This window comes from Mus pahari, chromosome 1 (assembly GCF_900095145.1).
Source record: "Mus pahari chromosome 1, PAHARI_EIJ_v1.1, whole genome shotgun sequence".
Lineage (NCBI taxonomy): Eukaryota > Metazoa > Chordata > Mammalia > Rodentia > Muridae > Mus > Mus pahari.
This window is the reverse complement of record NC_034590.1, coordinates 22,234,958-22,256,731: the sequence shown is the minus strand read 5'-3', so window position 1 is coordinate 22,256,731 and position 21,774 is coordinate 22,234,958. Positions and strand designations below refer to the sequence as shown.

General features: G+C 48.4%; 1 protein-coding gene across 12 annotated transcripts in view; it reads right to left on the bottom strand.

Moving 5' to 3' along the window:
• Positions 1-21,774, bottom strand: part of Nav2 (neuron navigator 2) — a 643,327-nt gene that overhangs the window by 18,798 nt on the left and 602,755 nt on the right. For 9 of the 12 annotated variants that reach the window (XM_029533095.1, XM_029533102.1, XM_029533068.1 and 6 more), the window contains 11 exons: positions 21,031-21,083; positions 20,052-20,075; positions 19,880-19,954; positions 14,699-14,782; positions 14,253-14,364; positions 13,058-13,203; positions 10,251-10,259; positions 9,686-9,858; positions 2,805-2,958; positions 1,631-1,793; positions 616-716 (listed from right to left, as the gene is read on the bottom strand). In XM_029533095.1, coding sequence (XP_029388955.1) covers positions 616-716; positions 1,631-1,793; positions 2,805-2,958; positions 9,686-9,858; positions 10,251-10,259; positions 13,058-13,203; positions 14,253-14,364; positions 14,699-14,782; positions 19,880-19,954; positions 20,052-20,075; positions 21,031-21,083 — 1,094 coding nt within the window. Of the gene's footprint in view, positions 1-615; positions 717-1,630; positions 1,794-2,804; positions 2,959-9,685; positions 9,859-10,250; positions 10,260-13,057; positions 13,204-14,252; positions 14,365-14,698; positions 14,783-19,879; positions 19,955-20,051; positions 20,076-21,030; positions 21,093-21,774 lie in introns of all 12 variants that reach the window. The other 3 variants (XM_029533078.1, XM_021221057.2, XM_021221030.2) reach the window with 2 other exon arrangements.

Below are 21,774 nucleotides of genomic sequence, written 5' to 3'. Positions count from 1 at the left end.
TTAGGCCATCTTCTGCTACATATGCAGCTAGAGACACGAACTCTGGGGGGTACTGGTTAGTTCATATTGTTGTTCCACCTACAGGGTTGCATCCCCCTTCAGCTCCTTGGGTACTTTCTCTAGCTCCTCCATTGGGGGCCTTGTGTTCCATCCAATAGCTGACTGTGAGCATCCACTTCTGCGTTTGCCAGGCACTGGAATAACCTCACAAGAGGTCGCTATATCAGGGTCCCTTCAGTAGAATCTTACTGGCATGTGCATTAGTATCTGGGTTTGGTGAACCCAGGGCCTTTTAACATGCTAGTAAATACTTGGATACTGTGTTACATCCCCAAGACCCTCTTGTTCATCTCTTACAGTATCTAATTTATACATTAAGCTCTAACACCCATAGTCATGTAGCACATCACATCACAGCACGTATTGGGTCCAGTATACTCTGGCATTCTAGCATCCCCTGGGTCTCGCAAGGCATCCCTCCGTGAGTAAGCTGGCCTATGGTGTTGAGAAAGGTGTTAGCATTTCCCATTGCCTTAGGTTTCCAGTTAAGTTGCTAAGCTAGGCCATTGCTACCTGGGGAAAGGACAGGAGAGCAGGGAGAAGGATCCGACTAACCTCCTTCCACTTCATTGCCTCCTGAAAGCTGACAACTATCTTAACATGCCTGCCTCCTTCCTTCCGAGCCGAGCATTCACCAGTGTCATCCAGCAACATGTCTGCGAATGGAAAACATCAACAGCCTTAGGCACGTGGGGACAGCAACGCTGCTTCCCGACACCTCTGCCGCCTGTGGTCACGGCAGCAGGACAAAGCAGGTGTCAGGGTGCAGGGGAGGTGGGGGGAGGTAGGGATGGGAGAGGGTAGGATGAAGAACGAAATCACAAAAACCAATGGTGGGAAAGACCAGGGGGGCCAGCAGGCTAACAATGCATCTTGCCAGGTGGAAGTGCAAGGGAGACGCAACCAAACAACAGCAACGGTAGCATCATGGGTAATAAATAAATAAATAAACAAATAAAAGCATCAGCTTTGAAATGCTCACAAAGAAAACTCAAGGTGCATTCTGGGATGATGTGCCAGCTTGGAGTCTACACCCCAACAGCCAGAAGGCTGGAGGCCCAGATATGACTTCTGTAGGACCTGCTATCGAGAGGTACGTGGGCATTGGGCCTGCAGATCAACATTCTAACATGGATTGAGCAGAACTTAGCATGGTGGGCAAGGAGAAACCCAAGTTCATGGTCTGAAGAATTTGGGAGTGCTGGAGCAAAGCATGGAACACTCTAATGGCCGGGCTCATGTTGGTAGCAGATGCACACCCAGACACACACACACCCAAAGTGCGCACACACCTGCTACCTCACCATCAGATTTGTGGACCTGTTCATCCTGGAGAATGGAGTGCCGCCAGCTGCAGGCCTCCCTCTGCCCTCATCCCATGAGTCGACTCACCCAGGCTGGTAGACTAGGCCTGCCCAGAGACTCACAATCCACTCACCCAGACATATAGACTCAGCTTGTCCCCAGCCTGTGAGCCACTTAGGCTGGTATGCACAGCCTGCTCCTGGTCCCACGAGCCACTTACCCAGGCTGGTAGACTTGACAGGTCCCCAGCCTGTTAGCCACTTACCTAGACTAGTAGACTCTGTGAGGTTCAGGCTGTGCTGGGAGAGCCCTAAAGACTGCCTCGGGGAGGCGGAGATGGACACCTGGGAGGGGGCCCGGCTACAGCCACTGCCCTGAGACTCAGACTTCAGTCGGTCATTCTCGGCTTTCAGCTTCTCAATTTCACTCTGCCAAGAATAAGGGAGAAACTGACTCACTAGATGGATGTAATGAATGGACCCAGCCTTTGCTGGAGGAAGAATCTGGAAGTTCCCGGCAGGCACGAGGTACCTAGGTCAGCCAAACTTAGGCACACCCTTGGGGGACTCAGCAACATGCCCCACCTTTCTTGTCATTCAAGACTCTGACAGGGCTGGTCCCCGGTTCACGGAGAATTGGTCTTTAGGGGTTATTCAGAATTTGCTTTTCTCGGGGTCTGCTGCCCCAGTGGTCTGTCTCAGTATGAGTCTCAGAACCAAAGAGATTTGAGAACTTGGGGTGTGACAGATTCCTCAGCTCAATGCCTTAAGGAGTTTCTTGCTTTGTGACTCTGAGAAGCACACGGTGTGTTTCTGGAACACACTGATTATGGGGCTGTCCTTTCCAGGAGCCTCTCTGAGAGACAGGTATGCCAGGGACACACTCCATAGGAGTCCTCCCTTCTATAGCTGTCCGTAAAGAACCGAATGCATGCAAAAACCATGGTATGAAAGACTGGAATGCCTTCGGTCCACAGCGGAAGGTGGGGCTTGTAAGAACCAGTCTGTCGCCATCTTTAAAGGAAGCCACTGACTCTTCCGGCGGCAGGACACAGAAAGGTTTGGGATGAGGGCCAGGCTAAGCCTTGGAGGAGGAGTCCAGTTTGGATTGACAGCGGTTACCCAGAGAGGAAGGAACAGCATGAGACAGACTGCAGGGACACAAAGCCAGTCGCCACAGCTCTCCATGAGCAGCATGAGAAGTGGGGCTAGGGAAAGACAGAAGAGGTAAAAGGCAAAAAAAGGCAGGCAGAAGGCTTAAAGGCCAGTATAGGGGACCACCTCTGAAGGAAGAGACAAAGTGGAGCCACACAAGGTAATGTGAGAGAGAGGTGGCATGGGGAGCAGCAACGACCAGCACACCGACCAACCGGCACACTGCCCTCACCGCAGGATGCCACTCTGCAGCTTCCTGGGGCTCTGAGTTCAGCATCCACTCACCTGCATCCTGTTCATGGCCTCTCGGAGCTGGTCCAACTGGTGAGCAGAGCTGAGCGCTTCCAGGCGGATGTCTGTCAGCTTCATCTCCTTGTCTCTCAGCTCATTTCGTAGCTGCATGACTGTCTCAGCTTCGCTGTCCATACACTCGGAAATGCTAGGCGAAGAGGGTGTTACTGGCAAAGGCAGCTGCGTTCCTTCACTTGGCCCTCTCAGAGAGTGGTTCACAAAGTCATCTCTCTGAGGTCAGCCATCACTCAGTCAGTGTTCATCATCATCATCATCATCATCATCAACAACCGGCTCCTCCTCCTCCTCCAGCCCCTACTGCTTCCTTATCATGAGGACCGAAACCAAAGCATCCAAAAGGCAGATTTTGTTACTCTACCTGTAGAGCAGTTGGTCACCAGGAGACCTCTGCTGAATCTTTCCCCAGCGTTGCACTAGCAGAGGGTAGGTAGGAATGGGTAGACCAGAGCAGTCTACCTTTGGGGTTTAAGCATGTCCCAGGGCAGGCTCTAAGAGTCAAGAGCAAAGGGTGCTCGCCCTCCACCCCCTGCCAAATGTGTGTGTGTGTGTGTGTGACTGATTTAAATATGAGTAGACAGTATTAATCTGATTTTTATTTTATTCTGAAAACTCACTCTTTGAAGTGTCTAGAAAGATCATCTGTCAGTCCTTCAGGCCCTGTCTGTTTGCTACACTCTTTCTTATAGTAAGTCGGCAGCAGACTTGAAGAGAAAGATCCAAGACAATGAGGTGACACTGAAGCCGAAGCTTCCTCTCAGAGCTCTTCACACAGTGTGGCCAGCTGTCTCTCGTCAGAGCGGAGTGTGGCTACTCTACTCAGGAAAGAGCAAGGCGGGGCTCCTTGCTCAGCCACTGGGGTTTTACAGAACCCCTGCAGGTCAATATGAGGTGGAAGATCTTAGAAGCCACGGTTAGTTGTCGCCCTTGGAAGGGACAGTTCTGCTAAGATTAGTTCTGTGATTTCTAAAGGATGTTGGGTGATCAGCCATGATTTGGACCGAAGATGGGAGAGAAAGAAAAATCTCAGAAAACCAAAGCTCCCAAGTTTGAGAGCTGGAGCTGATGACTGCCACCCCCCCCCCCCGCCCCCCTGACACTGAATGCTTGGTTTGGAAACCATGTCAGCCCCTTCCCAAAACTGGATGCTGGCTTAGAAGTCAAACAAAAGCTACACACGAAACAGGCCGAGGGCCCAACCTCAGCTGCCAGCAGACATTTAAACAACCATTCAAAGAGATGCGGAGGCTGGAAGGGAAGTCTAACACTCAGTGGGCTTGTCTTCCCAGGGCTGTTTACCAGGCCTGAATGGGAACTCTTTCTAAAGGACAAAACCACTTCCTACTTTTTCAAAGTTACCAATTAGCAAGCTGGGTGGGAGGACCTTGCCTAGAAACCTAGGTGGCTGAGGCAGGAGGGTCACAGTTCATAGCTTGTTTGGACCCAGAGTAAGGCCCTCTGTCCTTAAAGGAAGTTCTTAGTGGGGCTAGAGAGATGGCTTAGCAGTTGAGAGAACTGGCTTTGCCTACAGGGGACCTGGGTTCAATTCCCAGCACCCACTGGGCAGCTTACAACTGTCTGTAACTCCAGTTCCAGAGGACCTGACACCCTTGCATGCATATACATGCAGGCAAAACATCAATGCACCTAAAAATAATTTAATCTTTTTAAAAAAAAAAAATACTAACTACTGAAGAAGCATCTTAACTTCAGTATCTTCTTAAAGTCAAACAAATAAAATGCAAGAACTCTCCAGAATGTGATTACCCTCTTCTGAATCTGAATCTGAGCCTGCAGAACTCAAGATCAGCTCTTGGTGCTCAGCCCGGCCTGTAGTTTTTAGAGTTGGATTGCAAAGACACTTTAGTTTAACGGATGTGCTCTAGTCCAGGTCTCTTGGAGAATGTGAGGTCTGCTCCACACCTTGCTGCAAGCTTTGGGTCTGTTCCTTTGTTCTACTGGGAACTCCACTCCAGGTGCTGCAACAAGGCCTGCCCTTCTTCTCTAGAAAGCTCTCTCAGAGCATTTTTTCCTAACCATACAACTTGGGGGTTGCCTTGCAAACTTTTGTCAGGGACTCCACTAAGGGGGTAAGATATTTGTCTACTCCCAGATTTGCTCTGAGATGCCATCCCGAGGCTTTGGTTTAATGATGCCTAGAGATGGGACTGTTGAGGAAGTGATTAACATTAGATGAAGTCACAAGAGTGTGGCCTAATGACTGAATGGGTCACTGTATAGGAGAAGAAAGATGGACCTGCGTGAACTGGTTTGCTCTTGCTCCAGCCAGTGATGTCAAACTCGCCGGCACCCCCAACCACGCCAAGATCTAGCAAGAGGGCCAACGGAGAGGGTGCTGAGTGGGGCTGGCGTACACACCCAAACCGTAAGCTTGATGAATGTCTAGTCTATAACACACAGGATCTAGTCTGTGCAGTCACAGCCACAGAAAACATCTAAGATGCAAAGAGAAGAACACCGCACCTTCAGCCCCAGTTCCTTTAGGACTATACTGTTTTCGAGTCATTCCGAGTGCTTAGTCACGCCCACTCCCACACAGTAGGTATGCAGCAGTGTTTTCTGAAGATATCTGAAGCATATTCTTCCATTACCTTATGCACTGCCATGATTCCAATTTTAAAGTGGGGGAGAATGGGACACAGAGCCCCCATCGTGCCCAAGGTCACACTATTTAAGCATGGCAATTGGGATGAAATCTGGAGGGAGGGGGACGTTTAACTCTAGGCTCCTGGACTATACCCAGTAGGCAACCAACGTGGGCCTCTCTATCCCCGAGACCATGAACTAAAGTAACCTGATGTATTTTCTTTCAGCCCCTAGCACATTATTCTATCGTCTCCCTCTCTGTCTTTCCAGAAGTGGGCTGGAGGCATACCCAATTTTAAATGCCCGGAGTGTGGGAAACGTGGCCTCACCACAGCTGCCACTGCCTCACCCACAGAGGAGGGGGTTTCTCCGAGCCTAATCCCTCTGCGTTGGGCTTCATCTTTTGAACTCCCTCTCCAACCTACATTTGCACATTTTTACAAACCTTTCAAGGTTGGAAGTGAGCGCTTGCCCTCAGCCCACCCTTTGGAAAAAACGAGACCCAAAACAAATCTCTCCAATGTCCACAGAGGCTGTGGAATGTAAGAGAAGGGCAGGGGAGCTGGGAGCCGGCCCTGCCCCATCCCTGTGGGGACAGTGGTTTGGAAGGCGCTGTCTTGCTCCTCACTCCTTGGATGCCGCAGCTTCCCTGCCTCTCTGATGGGCCACCCAGCGGCCTGTGGCCGGGGTTTGTATTCCCTCTCTCACGCAGTTCTTCCCTCTGCTCCTGGGCTTCCTCCCACGCCACAGTGCTTTTTTTTCTTCCTGAACTTTGAACATCAGCACATCCCAGCTAGTCCTGGTCCTCTGTTCTCCCTCTTCGGTTCCCCCAACTCAGAGTCCCCACTTTTCTCAGATGCGTATCCGTAGGAGCTCCAGGGTGGCTGACACCTCCTTGGGAACGGATCACACACGGATCACACATGTCACCTGACTCAAGCAGAGGTCCAGATGGACACCAGTTGTGGTTTGAATGTGAGGTACTCTCCTCCCCACCCCACCCTCTTGTGTTTGAACACTTTGTTCCCACCTAGGGTGGCTGTTTGGGAAACCTGGGAACCAGTTAGGATTTAGAGCCTCACTGGAGGATGTGAATCACTGGGCGTGGGCCTTGAGGCCTTGTAGCTCATTCCCCTACTTCCTGTCCACCACTCTGCTTCGGGACTGTGTATGCAATGTGACCAGCCACCCTGTGCTCCCACTTTCATGTATTCCCCCACTGTGATGCTTGTAGCTTTTAAAACTTTTTAAAGCTACAAACCAGGGGGCTAGAGAGATGGCTCAGTGGTTAAGAGCACTGACTGCTCTTCCACAGGTCCTGAGTTCAATTCCCAGCAACCACATGGCAGCTCACAACCATCTGTAATGGGATCCGATATCCTCTTCTGTTGTGTCTGAAGACAGCAACAGTGTGTTTACATTCAAGTAAAATAAATAAATAATAATTTAAAAACACAAACAAAAAAACTACAAACCAAAAGAAACTTTTCCTTCCTTAAGTTGCTTTTTCTTAGGTATCTGGGTCACACCAATAAGAAAAGTAACAACTACACTACCCCACCCTACCTTACCTACTACCTCTGCCCCCAACCCTTCATTCTGCCATTAGCAATGCTCAAGTGTCTCTAAATCAACAGAGATTCTACCACCACAGGGCCAGGGTAGGATGAGGGACAAGAACTAAAACCTGAGGAAAATTATTCTGTCAGATGGATATGCACAATGGTAAAGAACAGAGCAGCCAAGAGGGGTGGGTGGCGGGTGTTACTTTATGCATGGAAGACAGGCTGGGTCTTAGGAATAAGGTCACCTTAAACCCGAGCAATAAAATCCAGAAGGAGAGCACACTGGCCAGGGGCGTGGCAGCAGCCAAGGTTTGAGGAGAGGAGTGTGACTGAAGGGGTCGCAGGACAGAGCACAGAAAATGCTGCTGTCTGTCATCCCCCCACCCCTAGCTCTGCTCCTGATGGCCTGCACTGCCTTCTCCAGAACTCCCATTCAGTCTGTCTCACCTTTCTGCCTAAAACTCCTCTGCATCTTGCCATGGCCCCAGCAATTAGATGCGACCATACTCATTGCAGAACTCTTTATGCTACAGCCTCACCTATCTTGCCGCCTCATCCACCATGCTGTCCCTTGACCATCCTACAGCAAACAGGCTACCTGCCCCGTCCTCCCCTGCAGACTTATCAGCCCATTTCCACATCAAGCTTCTTATACTGTTGATGTCTTGGGAAGACAGCCTTGCTCAATGTGTTTGATCTGTGATCACCAAAGCCCATTCTCTTTTTTGCTTGTTCCCTAATAGGGTAGTATGGGTCTTGGGTTCCAGACAGTGGAGTTCAGTAGGAGTAGACAGGTGCATCCTGCAGGCCTGACCCACGAGACCTTGCATACATGCCTGTCTCCTGACCAAGCTGGATGCAGCATCACGGAGCAGAAGTTCTCAGTCAGGGCAGGCTACCTGGTGATGCGGATGTTCCCATCAGGAGGAAAAAGCTAACCAAAGCTCCTGAGCTTCAAAATCAGGTTTGTCACAGCGGCTTGTGTTTCTGACCAGAACTAACCAGTGGTTCCTTCTGTTACAAAGTTCTCTACTGCAATGCCCCAGTGAAGAGGGGCCTCCCCAGACCACCCCATGAAAAATGGTTGCATCCCACATGCATTCTTAGAATTAATCCTTGGGACAAACTGCCTGGATTTTCTAGGCTTCTCTGATTACTGTCTGATCATCCCACGGTAGATGGGATCAAGCCAACAAGGAATTATAAAAATCTGGGACACTGTTATAACAGAACCAGGAATGGTTCCTGGTGTGTGGGGGTGGTAGGGTGGACTTGGGAGAGGAATAAACCATATCATTCCATGTGGGGATGTATATATGCCACAAAGCATGGGACCCCTGTGATGGGCATAAGGCATATGAGGCTTTAGTCCCTAAGGAATGTCGGACTCGATGGCCTGTTCTTACAACCCACTGCATACCAAGTTCAAGTCCAGGAATTAAGAGCAGACAATGGGCTCCTTTCATCTCTTCTCAGGTGACTGCTGAATCTAGATGCTCTGGGATGGATGGTGGAGACCTCTGCTGCCTTTACATCTTGGGAATTCCATGTGAGAGGGGCTCATACTCTCAAGTTCATCTTGAGAGTCTCCCTCCAGAGTCGTGTGGAGGGGCTGGAGAGATGGCTCAGTGGTTAAGAGCACTGACTGCTCTTCCACAGGTCCTGAGTTCAATTCCCAGCAACCACATGGTGGTTCACAACCATCCGTAATGGGATCTGATGCCCTCTTCTGGTGTGTCTGAAGACAGCTACAGTGTACTCGTATATATAAGATAGATAGATAGATAGATAGATAGATAGATAGATAGATAGATAGATAGATAGATAGATAGATGTGTGAAGGAAATACACAGACCTCTAAGAGAGAAACCAAGGTTTCTCTATGACAAATATCATCCTTTCTCGGGTCTCTTGGTGGCTGTCCTGGCCATGACTATGGGTCCTCTTTTACACATTGTCCCATCTTGCTGATATCAACTCTCTCTGCAGGCTGCTTTTATCTGGTTCTTCCCCAGGGACCCTAGGTCTACTGTAAATGCTCATGGCACAGGCTTTCTCAGTGCTACAGAAAGCCAACTGTGTTGGGTTCTGAGCTGATATTCAAGATACTGAGTATGTATCCAATAGTCAATACCTAGCCACCCTAAGCTATTTTGTTCCAGGCTCTAGAGCATTGTGTTCTTCAGTAAGGCACAGGGCTGCCTCCCTACACTCAAGTGGAGTGAAAACTCAAGTCAAAGTGAGAATCACCATGGAGGACAGTGCCAGGGAGGATGGTTCTTCTCTAAGTAACTAACAGTGCCTACGTGTCTCAACAAACCAGCTGTGCCTCCAAAGAAAGAGGCCCTGAGTGACACCTATCCTGAACTCCCCAAGGGGTGACTCTTGGGATGAACCACTGTATAGGACCCAAAACAACCAACACCAGATTTTAACCAAAGAAGAAATGTACAATCTCTATTGCAGTTGTTTATCTTGTTCAACCCTCAGTGTGGGATAAAGTGACAAGATGTACAGAGAGAACTCAACACAGCCTGCTGATGGGCAGCTGCTGATTATAAACAACGGCACCCCGATGAAAGCAAAGCCTTGGGGGGGGGGCAGGGGCCATGCTACACGACAGGACTCCCAGGTACAGGAGTGGGCTCTTAGGAGTCAAAGGTATTGCCTATTAGCCAGACTTACAGAGAGTTTGAGTGGGCATTCCTCAGCAGTGGGGTAGAGCCCGTAGATCCATTGTGTGGCAATTTTGGTGAGGAAGGCAATGAGGAATCCGTCATCTCCTCGATGTCTGAGTGAGAGGATGCTGACTTGGGGGACTTCTTCTTTCCAAAGGCTTGCTTGAAGGAGCTGCGTAACTGAATACACAAGGTGGTCAGCCTGGTAGAGGTGAGGCCTGGGGAAGAGGCATGCTGGCAAAAGAGCAATTAACCGGACCACATTTCCCCCATCAACGGCAAAGGCACCCAACAGCTCTGTGGGATCAGTGCATTCAGGGGAGGGAAGTTATTTGGCATTGACAGCTCAAGATGGGCCTGTGGGGGTAGGGGTGGGGCATTCCATGCCTACTCTTTGTTCCAGAATAGATGCCAACAGCAAGACAGAGCCTGGCTCAGCAGGTGCATGTGGGACAATGAGGTTACACAGCAATAAAGCAGGATGCTCGGATGTGGGGACAGATGAGGATGAGGTTAGTCATACCAATGGATGGGTTAGCTTGGTATCTGATAGTAAACTTGGTCTCGCTTACCTCATTGACCTGCCAGAGAAAATGCAAGCAAAAAAAAAAAAAAAAATGGGGAAGGGAAAAAAAAACAAAACAATTTTTAACAGAGAAAGCCAGTGACAGGGAAAGCTTAGGACTTTTCAGATGTGACACGGCTCATAGTACACACCACACAGAGGCTTATGGTAGGAGTGGGACGCTCGAGCAACATGGGCTGGGTCAGGGGCATCTTCTTCCATCATGAAAGGAAGGGTGGGCAAGGGGGGCGGAGCTGGGAGGGTTCCTACAACTGGGACTCTTCCAGCCTCTCTCCACTTGCAATGGCTTCTCTTCTTTCCCGAGTGCCTGGTCACTTCCCTGCCTCTTCCCAACCATCTCTTATTCTGAGCGGCATCAAGAATGCACATCTTATTTCTGTAGCAATGGGGGGACTGGCGTCTGCATTGAGCCCTTGGGTCTATGAAGCTCTCTGCTCCATCCACTTAGGGGTCCCTACTCTGCTGTCATGAGAAAGATAATCTAACAAGCAGAGAAGCCGGCCATCTCGCTTCGTACTCGGGAATCCCATGGCTGTCAGTGGAACTCATTAACCACGTGGAAAAAGAAAACAGAAAAGGGTAAGGCCATTCCCCAGCCCCTGAGGCAGACGTGGGGATTCTGATGAGAACGTGAGAAATAAACAAAATTCTCCAAGGGCCATGCAACATGGACTTTTCTAGGCTTCAAATAAAAATAACCATACTTCACCCCCCAAAAAAGTATTTTCGGGATCATTCCCTTTTCCTGGGGCCTTTTTTCCTTCGGAGAATACAGTCTAGGAATTCCCTTGCTTGGGAGTCGGAAGCCTCTCCCAGGGGACATGTCTCGTATCCAACAAGGTACTGATTGAGCCTGTGGGCAAGCCCAGCCCACTGCCCTCTACTGATGTTCCTGTTTGCAGACGGAAGTCATAGAACCAGGCTTTGCCGCACAAGCCAGAGAGTTAAACCCTCTAGTAAAGTGTCAGGGAAAAGAGGAGGTTACAAAGAATTCAGAATTAAGCTTTGGGGTAAGCTGAGAATGTCCATTATCTGTCCTTCCTGGCTTCATAAATAAGTGAGAATTGTCTAAAAGCAACATAAGTAAGGGTCGATTCTTGGCTAGAAGAAAACAGCGATGAATTTTCTTTTTCTTTCATAATAATAATAATAATAATAATAATAATAATAATAATAATATAAATATATAATAATAATATAATATAAATATATAATAATATAAATATATAATAATAATATAATATAAATATATAATAATAATAATATAATATAAATATATTATTATTATTATTACAGGGAGTACGAGTATACCGCCATGCATGCATAGATGGCAGAGGACAACTTTATAGAGTAGGTTCTTTCTGTCTTTCTGTGGGTTCTGGGGGTCAGACTCAGGCTGTGTGGCTTGCATAGCAAGTGTCTTTACCTGCTGAGCCATCTCATTGGCTCCGCACTTTTGAGAGATAATTTTCTTATCATTTTGAGAATCTGACCAGACTATATTATCAACTGCATATTACGGATGGCAACGTAAGCTAATCTCCTCTGGTTACAGAAAACAGGTTGCTAAAAAAGAAATTTTAGCAGCCTAATAAAGGGGAAAAAAAAAAAAAAACAACCAGAATAAGAAGAGGCTAACACGAAGATGGCTTGGGAGATCACCTCCAAGGTGGGTTACCAAGAACCAGCATCATGAAACCCCAACTCCTCTTTCCCTATCCAGACCTCGCCACCCATCCAAGATGACACAGATGAGGAGATGTGTATGGATGGCATAAAGGACATGACGCCACATGAAACATGACAGTGTCGGAGCTAAAAAGGGGTTCTGGGTGCCTGGTCACTTCAGATCTACCCAGCGTGTTCCTGGTAAGCAACATACCTCCCTAACCGCCTTGTGACAGTCGTCATAAAACTGGGCAGAAGTGCTAGGGACTCTCTTAGAGAAAGCAGCCTTCCTCACTCCAGGCAGAAAAATCAAGAAGCAGTTTAGGGTTATGGATAGCAACTATATTAGACTCCGCATTCTGGAGTACAAGCCTAAACTTGGGGGGCCCTGGCCCCATAGCACTAACAGTAGGAAATGTACTTAAAGCACATGGTTATGAAATTCTCGGTGAGAATGTTGGCTTGATATTATACAAGGCAATTCCATGAACAAACAATGACTGCCTAGCAGTGGTAAGCACCTTCCAAGCAATTGGAAGGCGGAGGCAGGACTGGTGCAAGTTGGGGCTAGCCTGGTCTACATAATGATTATGATGCCAGCTAGGCCTACAGAGTGAGTGAGTGAGACCTTGCACTTAAAAAAAGTATATTTATCTATCAGCAAGTAAAGATTATGGTTAAGGATGGGGTAAGTACTGATATGTGCTCAAGGAACTACCTTGGAACTAAGAGGAAACTAGGAGCAATTTTGCTAAAGGCTGCGGGAAGGGGGAGGACAGAACTCAGCAGGGGGGCACTTGTCTCTGAGCTTCATCCTGGGGATCAAGGACAAAAATAGTAATAAGGGTAAAAGGCCCACTAAGCTGTAGAGCCTGTGGCCACTGTACGATGAGAAAGAAATGACATCTACATGAAATGAGAGATGGACACATCACATGGTCCTCATAAAGAGGAAAACCACAGGTGGGACTTATCAATGCCACTGTTTTGCTGAGCACAACATGATCTACTCTTCAAGGGTCTGTGGTTCTGAGGTTAGGAGGCAGCCTGGGCTTTATCTGGGGACATTTGTTCCGAGAGAGACTGTGATGCAGCCCCCAGGAGAGTCTAAGGGTACACACTCACCCAGTTTTTCCTCTTCTTTTTCTTTGAGTCGCTCTCTATGTTGCTGCCCACACTCGAGTGGCTGGTGGCACTATTGATACTGGAGACACTGTCGGAGGAGTGCTGCCTACGGATGCGTAGATCTGTAGCCTGGGCACGGCCATTTCCTGGAGAGCAGAGGTGAGGCATGTCGCCCATGAACCCCGAAGAATGGCCTCCCCCGACTCTAAGGCATTTGTACTGAGCCCCATCGCCTCTGGGGGCCCCACTCTTGGTACTAAGAGCCTTGACTGATAATGTCTACGCCCTCTCTCTTCCTCAGGCTCTCCACGCCATCTTGTCTTCTCTTCTCCCCACCTCCAGCTCTCTTTCCTCTCCCGCTCTGGATGGCCAACTCTTTCTAACCCTTCCCACCTCAGCTCCATCACTGCTGTTTCTGAGACCCAGTATCTAAAGAACAGCAATGCCCAGAAATAACGAGATGGCTGAAATCATGGTTACAGCTAGCTTTCCTCCTACGGCTACAAGTGTCTCTACTCCTGTAAGTAGAGCCAGAAGGCCTAAGGGTCCGCACCCACTTCTGTTCCTAACCATCCTTTGACCTTGGAAAGCCACCACCACTTCTAAAGCACTTGGCTAGCATTAGCATGGAGAGCTAGGGGCCAGTCAGGTCCTCAGAATAGGGCTGTGGAAAGATGAGCAAGTGTTAAGGGGTAGATTTCTTGGCCTGGTGTTGAAAACACAGGGAAGCCTTTTCTAAGTGCAAGGTACCCATTCTGTGCCAAGCATAGGTGCTGTTCAAATGGGTATTGCTGGAGCGAACTCACATACATGCCCACCAACTAAAGGCACACAAAGCCCAATAATTGGTTAAGACAGCTTACTAAGGGCAACTAAGAGATGAACCCATTCTACTTTCCCTCCCATATACATATTAAATAATCTTGGAAGCATGAGAGAAGCCATAAAACACTATGATGTTCCTCCATAAGAAACCTATTTCTTCTGTCTTTAAGACTGATGGAGAAGAGGTTAAGCTACACTAGTCATCTCTGCAGTGGCCAGAAGCAAGCAGGTGAATGGGGTCTGCCTTCTGGGACCCGCCCCTTAGGGGTACAATTTGAGTCACAGTCTCTCATCCCCTAGCAGGGAGGCTGCATCTTGCACTGCACCAGAGACTGCATGAGAGGCCTGTCCAAGGCATGGCTCACATTACCTTTGCAGTTGAGCTCTGGCGTGTTAATCACTCCATTAATGGCAGCCTGGGCAGCCGCATTCTGTTTCTTCAGCAGTTCGATGGTTTTTCTTAACTCGTTCAGTTCTGAATCCTGAAGGTGAGAAAGATATAGCAGGTACATCCCAAACCAGCTCCATAAAGAACAACTTGGAGGGCAGTGACAAAGGAGTGTCACGGATCTGCCTCACACAGGGATCGAAACACAGTTGTAAGGACATCAGGGGGCACATAAAGAGAGGGGCCGAGACCACTAGATCCATAGGAGATGCCAGGACCAACTCTTGGTTGAGCTAGGCTATACCCAACGAACCTACTCTTGACATTCAATCCCTAGTTTTGCATGTCCCAAACCAGTCCAAGACATACGTTAAAACCTGTATCTTTGTCTGAAATGAAAGAGACAGCAAATGGGACCCCAGCCTTACCTTCTGCTCCGCAGTCATAGTTAAACTCTGTAGCCTGATGGTCATGTTTCCCAGGCTCTGCTCGAAGGCTGCCACAAGGTGAGCCTGGAGGGGAAGAAGAGGCCTCAGTGACATCATCTTGCAAGGTCGGAAGTGGGTTTCCAAGATAGAAACCTACCAGAGCCTCTTCATGTGGCCTGGACGAGTTTGGCCGCCTTTCACCTCTCTGGGATCGGTTAGTCTAGCCTTGCCTTTACTCAAATATTTCTTCCTCAAGTGTTCTTCCTCCTTGCATGGCACCATTTCCCTACCCACTCCTTGCCTAGTTTTAAATGTGTTTGTGACTGGTGATACCACCAGTCCGGGTTTGCTCTCTCACTCCCACAAGTCCACTGTTACTTGACACTTTGAGGCTGTCCTTTGAAAAACATGGGGTTTGTGACTGCCATTACAGCTGACTCCGCAGCACACTGCTGTTCACCAATCACCGAGCCCATAATACAGCGTTATGGGAAGCAGAGTTATAGAAATGAACGGACAAAGTGGCTGGCTTATTTTCCTTGTTATGATCCTCATTAATAAAAAGCCACCGAGAGGCCCATCTGCTCCCTCCGTGAAAAAACCCTTTTCCAGCATCCCCCACGCCCCAGGGAGACACTTTTTCCTAGGCTCCTGCATACTTTGATACACTCTTGTTAGAAACATGACACCAGATGCAACATCTTACAGAAGGCGTAGAAAAATGTTTCAAAAGCGGCCAGTTATAATTAGACTATGCATTTCAATCTTCAGATGCTACAATGTAATGATATAAAAATTATGTGTGCTGGGTTGGGTGGGTAGCTCAGCTCTAAAGAATGCTCCTTCCACCCTGTGGGGTTTTAGATCAATGGGAGTCCACAGACAAAGCAGGCCCGCCCGCCCGCCTGCACCCCGTGAGCCACCTTTTTGTCTGACATCTGTTTCTTTGTAAAGAGTTTTATTTTTATTTTTATTTTATGTGTACGGGTGTTTTGTCAGCATGTATCTGAATGTATTATAGGCATGCAGGTCTCTGAGGAAGCCAGAAGAGGATGTCGGGTGCTCCTGGAGCCACTGTTGGTTCTGGGAACTGAACTCAGATCCTCTGTACATTTGTATACCTTCACCTCAGGGAAAAATCTTTATAGGAGCAGAGGGCTATTCTCAGCACCTATGTTGAGTGGCTCACAACCACCTGTAACTCCAGCTCCAGTGTTTCCAATGCTCTTTTCTAGCCTCAGTGGGTGCCTGAATACACTGGAGCAAACGCAAACACACACACACACACACACACACACACACACACGTAAATAAAACATAAAATAAATCTCTTTTAAAAACAAAACAATAGCTAAGTGTGGTAGTACTTGTTTTTAATCCTAGCACTTGGAAGGCAGATCTCTGTTGAGTTCAAGGCCAGCCAGGACCATATAAAGACAATAGACAAACACACAAATAACAACAAAAACCAATGTATATCTTAGAATTGAGAAATGTGTTTCTTGGCAATTCTAGGGTCAAGGTCAAGAGGTAAGTAAGTGTGCCAACACTAAGCTTGTTTGTACTTGGAGAATAATGAACACATGATGTGTCTTTGTTGATATATTCAACTGCTGTTTGAATGGGAAATCTGGAAAATGCCAGTAAAGCCAAATTTAAGGGACTGGAAAGATGGCTCAGCCGTTAAGAGCACTTGCTGTTCCCACAGTGATCTGGGTTCACTGCTCTCGCAGAGCTGGGGAGGACCAGCTGGGAGACTGGAGATGAGTTTTAATCACACTGTAAAAACCCAGAGGAAAAGGTGATCGGTGTCCCCAGGGAAGGCAAAGTGTGGGACAACAGGAGGGCAGGGCTGTGAGGTCAACCTGGAGGGAACTGCAGTGACTCAGACTTCATCAAGATAAGCTGGTTAGGGCTCAGAGAAGCTGAGGCTCGGACCACTTATTGTCATGGAGCAAAGCCACCATCACATCGAAATTATATGGATGGCTTCCTTTTTATTACATTCTCTATTTATCTGAAATGGATAAAATACCTCTGTACATTAGTATACCTTGACCTCAGGGAAAAGTCATTTTTATCTATCTATCTATCTATCTATCTATCTATCTATCTATCTATCTATCTATTTATCTATCTATCATCTATCTATCTATCTATCTATCTATCTATCTATCATCTCTCTGTCTATCTATCTATCGTTAGGGTCTCACATTCTTCCTGAAGCTGGCATGGCAGTCACTACATAGTCTATACTGCTCAGGAACTAGTGATAATCCCTCTGCCACAGCTTCCCTTGGGTTGGGACTATAGACATGGTCACCATAAAGACTAAAGCCAATCAACTCAAGATGACCCAGTGCGTGGAAGAGACGGGTCAGGACACAGTATGCTGTTCCCACCCAGAAGAGAAGGTGTGAGGCTGGATGACTGGCATTCATCTTCAGTCCTCGTCTGACTGTCACCCCGGGACCCCAGTGTGATCACACTTGAGTTTTGTGAACCCTCAAGCAGGGCGACTTACTCACACTGTGAAAGTGTGTTTGCAGGCTCAAGGAACAACCACCTAGGCTGTGAAGGCTCAGAGATGCAGGTCTGCTGGCAAGCCAAAGGGTTGTTTTCATGTCCTCGGTACAGCTACAAAAACACGGGGTGGAGGGGGTAAAGGGGGTGGAGGTGGCCGGGCCTAGCAGGGCTGCACAGCACATCCAACATTCTCACATTCCCAGAGAAAACAAACGGAGAGCTAGAAAAACAGCGGCTAGGGCAGCTCTGAGTAGCCTGCCCTAGGAAAACAAACACAGCTTGGTCTCCAAGAAAGATGGCAGATAATAAAACGCAAGCAGCTGAGGTGGAGGGTGGTGTATGGTAAGAGTAGGTATTTACTTTCAAACAAAGCTGGACTCAGTGGCATTTGTGAGGTGGGATAACGTCAGGGGCAGGGAGTAGAACACCCTTCTAGCGTGGAGAGTAGAACACCAAAGGCTGACCCACACAGGGCTCCTGGTGGCAGATCAGGGTGATGGAGGGAATCAACCCAAGGTCACTGAGAAACGACTTCCACTTGCTGTTGAGTCAAGGGCAGCAACTAATGACTGTCACAAATCATGAGGCATTTCCTGGGGGGGGGGGGGGGGGGGGATGACCGTCCACTTCCCTGAGGCTGCATTCAGTGCTGGACTCAAGTGTATACATTCAGTTTTCCAATTAGAGGGCCTATTCAGGATATAAGCCTGAGAATTCAGGTCTGAGACTGTTTCTCATGATTTCTTGAATGTGTTAAGTGTGCATGTGTGTGGGCTTGTGTGTGTGTGCGCGCACACACACATTGGATAGGGATACAGGGACCCTAACTTGGGTCCTCTGGGGGGCTGTTAACTGCTGAGCCAACCCTCCAGTCCTCCAGTGACCTCTTGATAGTTACACCGATGGTGGGCTGGATGAAGAAAATGACTACAAAGCACATAGTGGCCTGGAGTGTTGAGGTTTTGGGAAAACAGTCAAGAGGTTTCCAGCGACATACAAGAGTTTGGGAGACAGATGAAGGCGTTTACGCTTCCAGGGCTTGTAATTAAGGGCGCTTCACGCTTCGCGTGCAGATCTCCAAAGAGCCACACTTCCTGGAGTCAGTCAGGCTCAAGCAGGAATTAGCAGGGCAAAAACTCCAGGTAAATGACTACTCTGGGGCTCTGACTCACTCTCCTGGTCAAAGGAGCACAGGCTTTGAAGTGGCTTCCATTGTTAGTAGGTAGCAGGGGTCTCATAGTGAGCGAGCGCCCTGCGTTCGTCTGCCAACACCACCACAGGCTCTGGTACCCTGCTCTGTGGCCGCACTGTGAACTCCTGGGCAGGAAGTCTGGCCTTGGAGCCACTCAGTACCTCCCCAAACCTCAGGTTTTGCCTTCTGAGTCTCATGTTCTATGGCTCACAGCAGCCCCTCAGTGGGGCCCCCTCTGTGGGTCTCCCAGATAGGGCTGAAAGACTCTTGCCTCTCCCTCACCCTCCTCCATTTGGTCCAAATAGCAACTTCAACCTCCACATTGGCAGGGTTCTTCTAAAGGTCCCAAAGCCCCCCTAAGAGCTCAGACACTCAGGGAGTCCCTAGCCTTTCCTCTCTATGACTCTTCCCTGGCCACAGGTGCTAACTGGAGAAGTCACCCACACTTCACCTTGGCCCCTGCACTGATGGCTCGATTTGGTTACGACGGGGAGCTCTTCTCCTACAGAACATCCATCTGGTGTGACTTCCTCTGGGAAATCCTTCCGGACTCCGTCCTACCCGCTACCAAGATGTCGCTTGGTGCTCCTGTGTTTTCCTCCCCACATGGCAAAGAGTGACCAGGGAAACTGCTCATTTTGCCTCCCCTCCACTCCAGAGGCGGCAGCAATTCTGCCTGCCTTGCTGTTGACACTCACAGCCCGGTGTTGCTGGCACTAGGGAAAAACGTGGCCAGCCAGACCAAGGCTGGCAGTGCTAAGCACTGTGCGTGATGTAATTACAGAGCGCGGGCTGTTTACTGTGAAGCCATACATGTCTTTCTTCCCCCGAATTCCCCTGTGTTCTCACCTCCCTTAAGACTGCAATCTTCAGAAAGAGGAAGGGAAGCAAATGAATTCCTAAAGAATTGCGAGCCTTGGTCACCTCGCAACATGACACAGGGAGACGATGATTCCACCGTACAGATAAGCAAAGGCAGACTCCAAAGTTACCCAGCTTGTGCCAAGCATATTGCTAGCACCTGAGCCAACACCAATGCCTGCAGGGCTAAGATATATGTCCTTGTGAGCCCACAGAGTTGCTTCTTGAATGTCCAGAGACCAGGGGCCTCACGGCAAGGCTCAGAAAGGAGATGGCTATTTCCTGACCCACCTCCAGCTTCTACTCTGTCGTGTTCTTGCTTTGCACCGTTTTATCCCGTCCTTACCTCCTACCCTGCCACATCCCTGGTTCCCTCCCTGTCCAGCACTGTCATGGGCTTCCACTTAGTGCTGTCTTTGGCTCCTATCCCATCCCTGGCTTGCAGCACCCTGTTTGGTCTGTGGCTCCTACTCAGTCCTGTCTACTGTACCCACGCTGTCCTGTCCCTGGCTCCTGGTGTGTGTGTGTGTGTGTGTGTGTGTGTGCGCGTGTGTGTGTGTGTGTATGCATGCGTGCGTGTATTCTCTGGAATCTGCACTCACGTTTGCAGTTAGCTGGGTAGTCAGCGCAGACACCTTTTCCTGGGAGGCATCCAGCTCTCGCCGTAGCTTTCGAATCTACAGGAACAGGCACAGGGTTAGTCCATTTCCAGACTGAGCATCATGGGACCAACACTAATAATGAAAATGAGTCTGACCATAAACTGTTCCTTACCTCTGACTGGCATTTTTCTTCTGGCTGTAAATAAAACATAAAATAAAGGACATTAGAACAGCAGGGGAGAAAGAACAGTGCAGCCCAGCAAACTCGGGAAAATCTAGATTTTTTTTTTCAAAGATTTATTTTTATTTTATACATGTGAGCATTTGCCTGAAGGTACGTATGTGTGACCACGGAGGCCAGAAGAGGACACTACCTACAGGTGATTGTGAGTAACCATGTGGGAACTAAACCCAGGTCCTCTGGAAGAGCAGCCAATGTTCTTAACTGCTGAGCCATTTCTCTGGCCCCTTAGATGTATTTTTATCATTTTTAAACCATGTGTAGGTATGCGTGTCTGTATGTACAGGTCTACATCAGTGCAGGCACTATTCGAATCCAGTGGCATGGGATCCTCTGGAGCTGGAGTCACAGGAGGTTGAGAGCCAGCTGACATGGGCACTGGGAACCAAAGTTAGGATCCCTGGAAGAGCAGCAAGTGCTCTTAACTCCTGAGCCATCTACCCAGACCCTGAAATTGAGGATTTTGATTGCCTTCTTTTCTGGTATAATTCTGTAAAATGGGACAATTAAATCCACCCATCAGAAAGTCCAAAGACCATAGTACTGTAATAAATTAGGAAGAATGCTATATGTTCTAGTTGGGGGATGAGGAGCCATTGGCTTTCATATGAAGATGTGGATGTAAGGTGGGGCTACATATGTGTGTACTCATCTTTTACGTGGGGACTGGGGATCAGAACTTGGGTCTTCCTGCTTGTGCAGCAAGCCCTTCGCCCACGGAGTCCTGTCCCCAGTCTCAAGGGGGGTATGATAAGAGTTGTTTGTGAATTTCAAATCTTTTTCTCACAGGAGCTGATCCTTTCATAATGGGAGCACTCTCTGCAGACAGGATGCTTCTAATTCCGCTTGACACACTTGATAACAATATGTGAGTGACAAGCACGGCCACTCAGCATTGATGCAGACTCACCGTGGAGTAGATGGAGGACGTGCTGGAAACCAAGGACAGGGAGGATCCATGAACTGTTGGAAGTAAATAAACAGGGGTCAAAGCCTAAGCTAGCTGCCATGAAAGAGACGAGAGGGGGCAGGAGGCAACCAGCATTTCAGGACACCACTGGCTCCGCCCAGCTGTGACTGTCATCTTGGCTCAATACTTGCTAGATTCGGCACAGGTCAAAGCCAACTATGAATTAACCCACTAAGGAAGTCATTTTTTAAAATAGTACCACATTGATCTTAACTAGCAAAACAACGTAGGATTCCAGGGTCATATATTTATGTACCCAAATGTCCATACCACCGAAGGTTTAAAGGCAGGGCAATGTGATTGTGGAGATGCCAAACACACCCTTCAAAGCCAGCTTGTGCCTGCACCCGCTCTTGTCCCATGCACTCTTCCGTCTTCTGACTGTGGGACAAAGCTGTTGTATTTCCTACCCTGACACCCTGCTACATGCTTCTAGATAAATATTTTCAACATAAGAGCCTTTGGTCACAATAAACTCAGGCAGCTTTGTAGTAGAGTATTAGTTAAAGCAAAGTTTCAGCTGAAGATAGAGTCTTGTATTTGTACAATGTCTGTAAGTGATGCACAAGGGTGTTCTCTTTCTTTGTAACCATAGCGTCTGACTCAGAACCATATTTGTGGACTCTCAGCAGCCCCTCCCATCTCCAGCTAGAGGAGCTTTTTCTTTTCTTTTTTTTTTTTTTT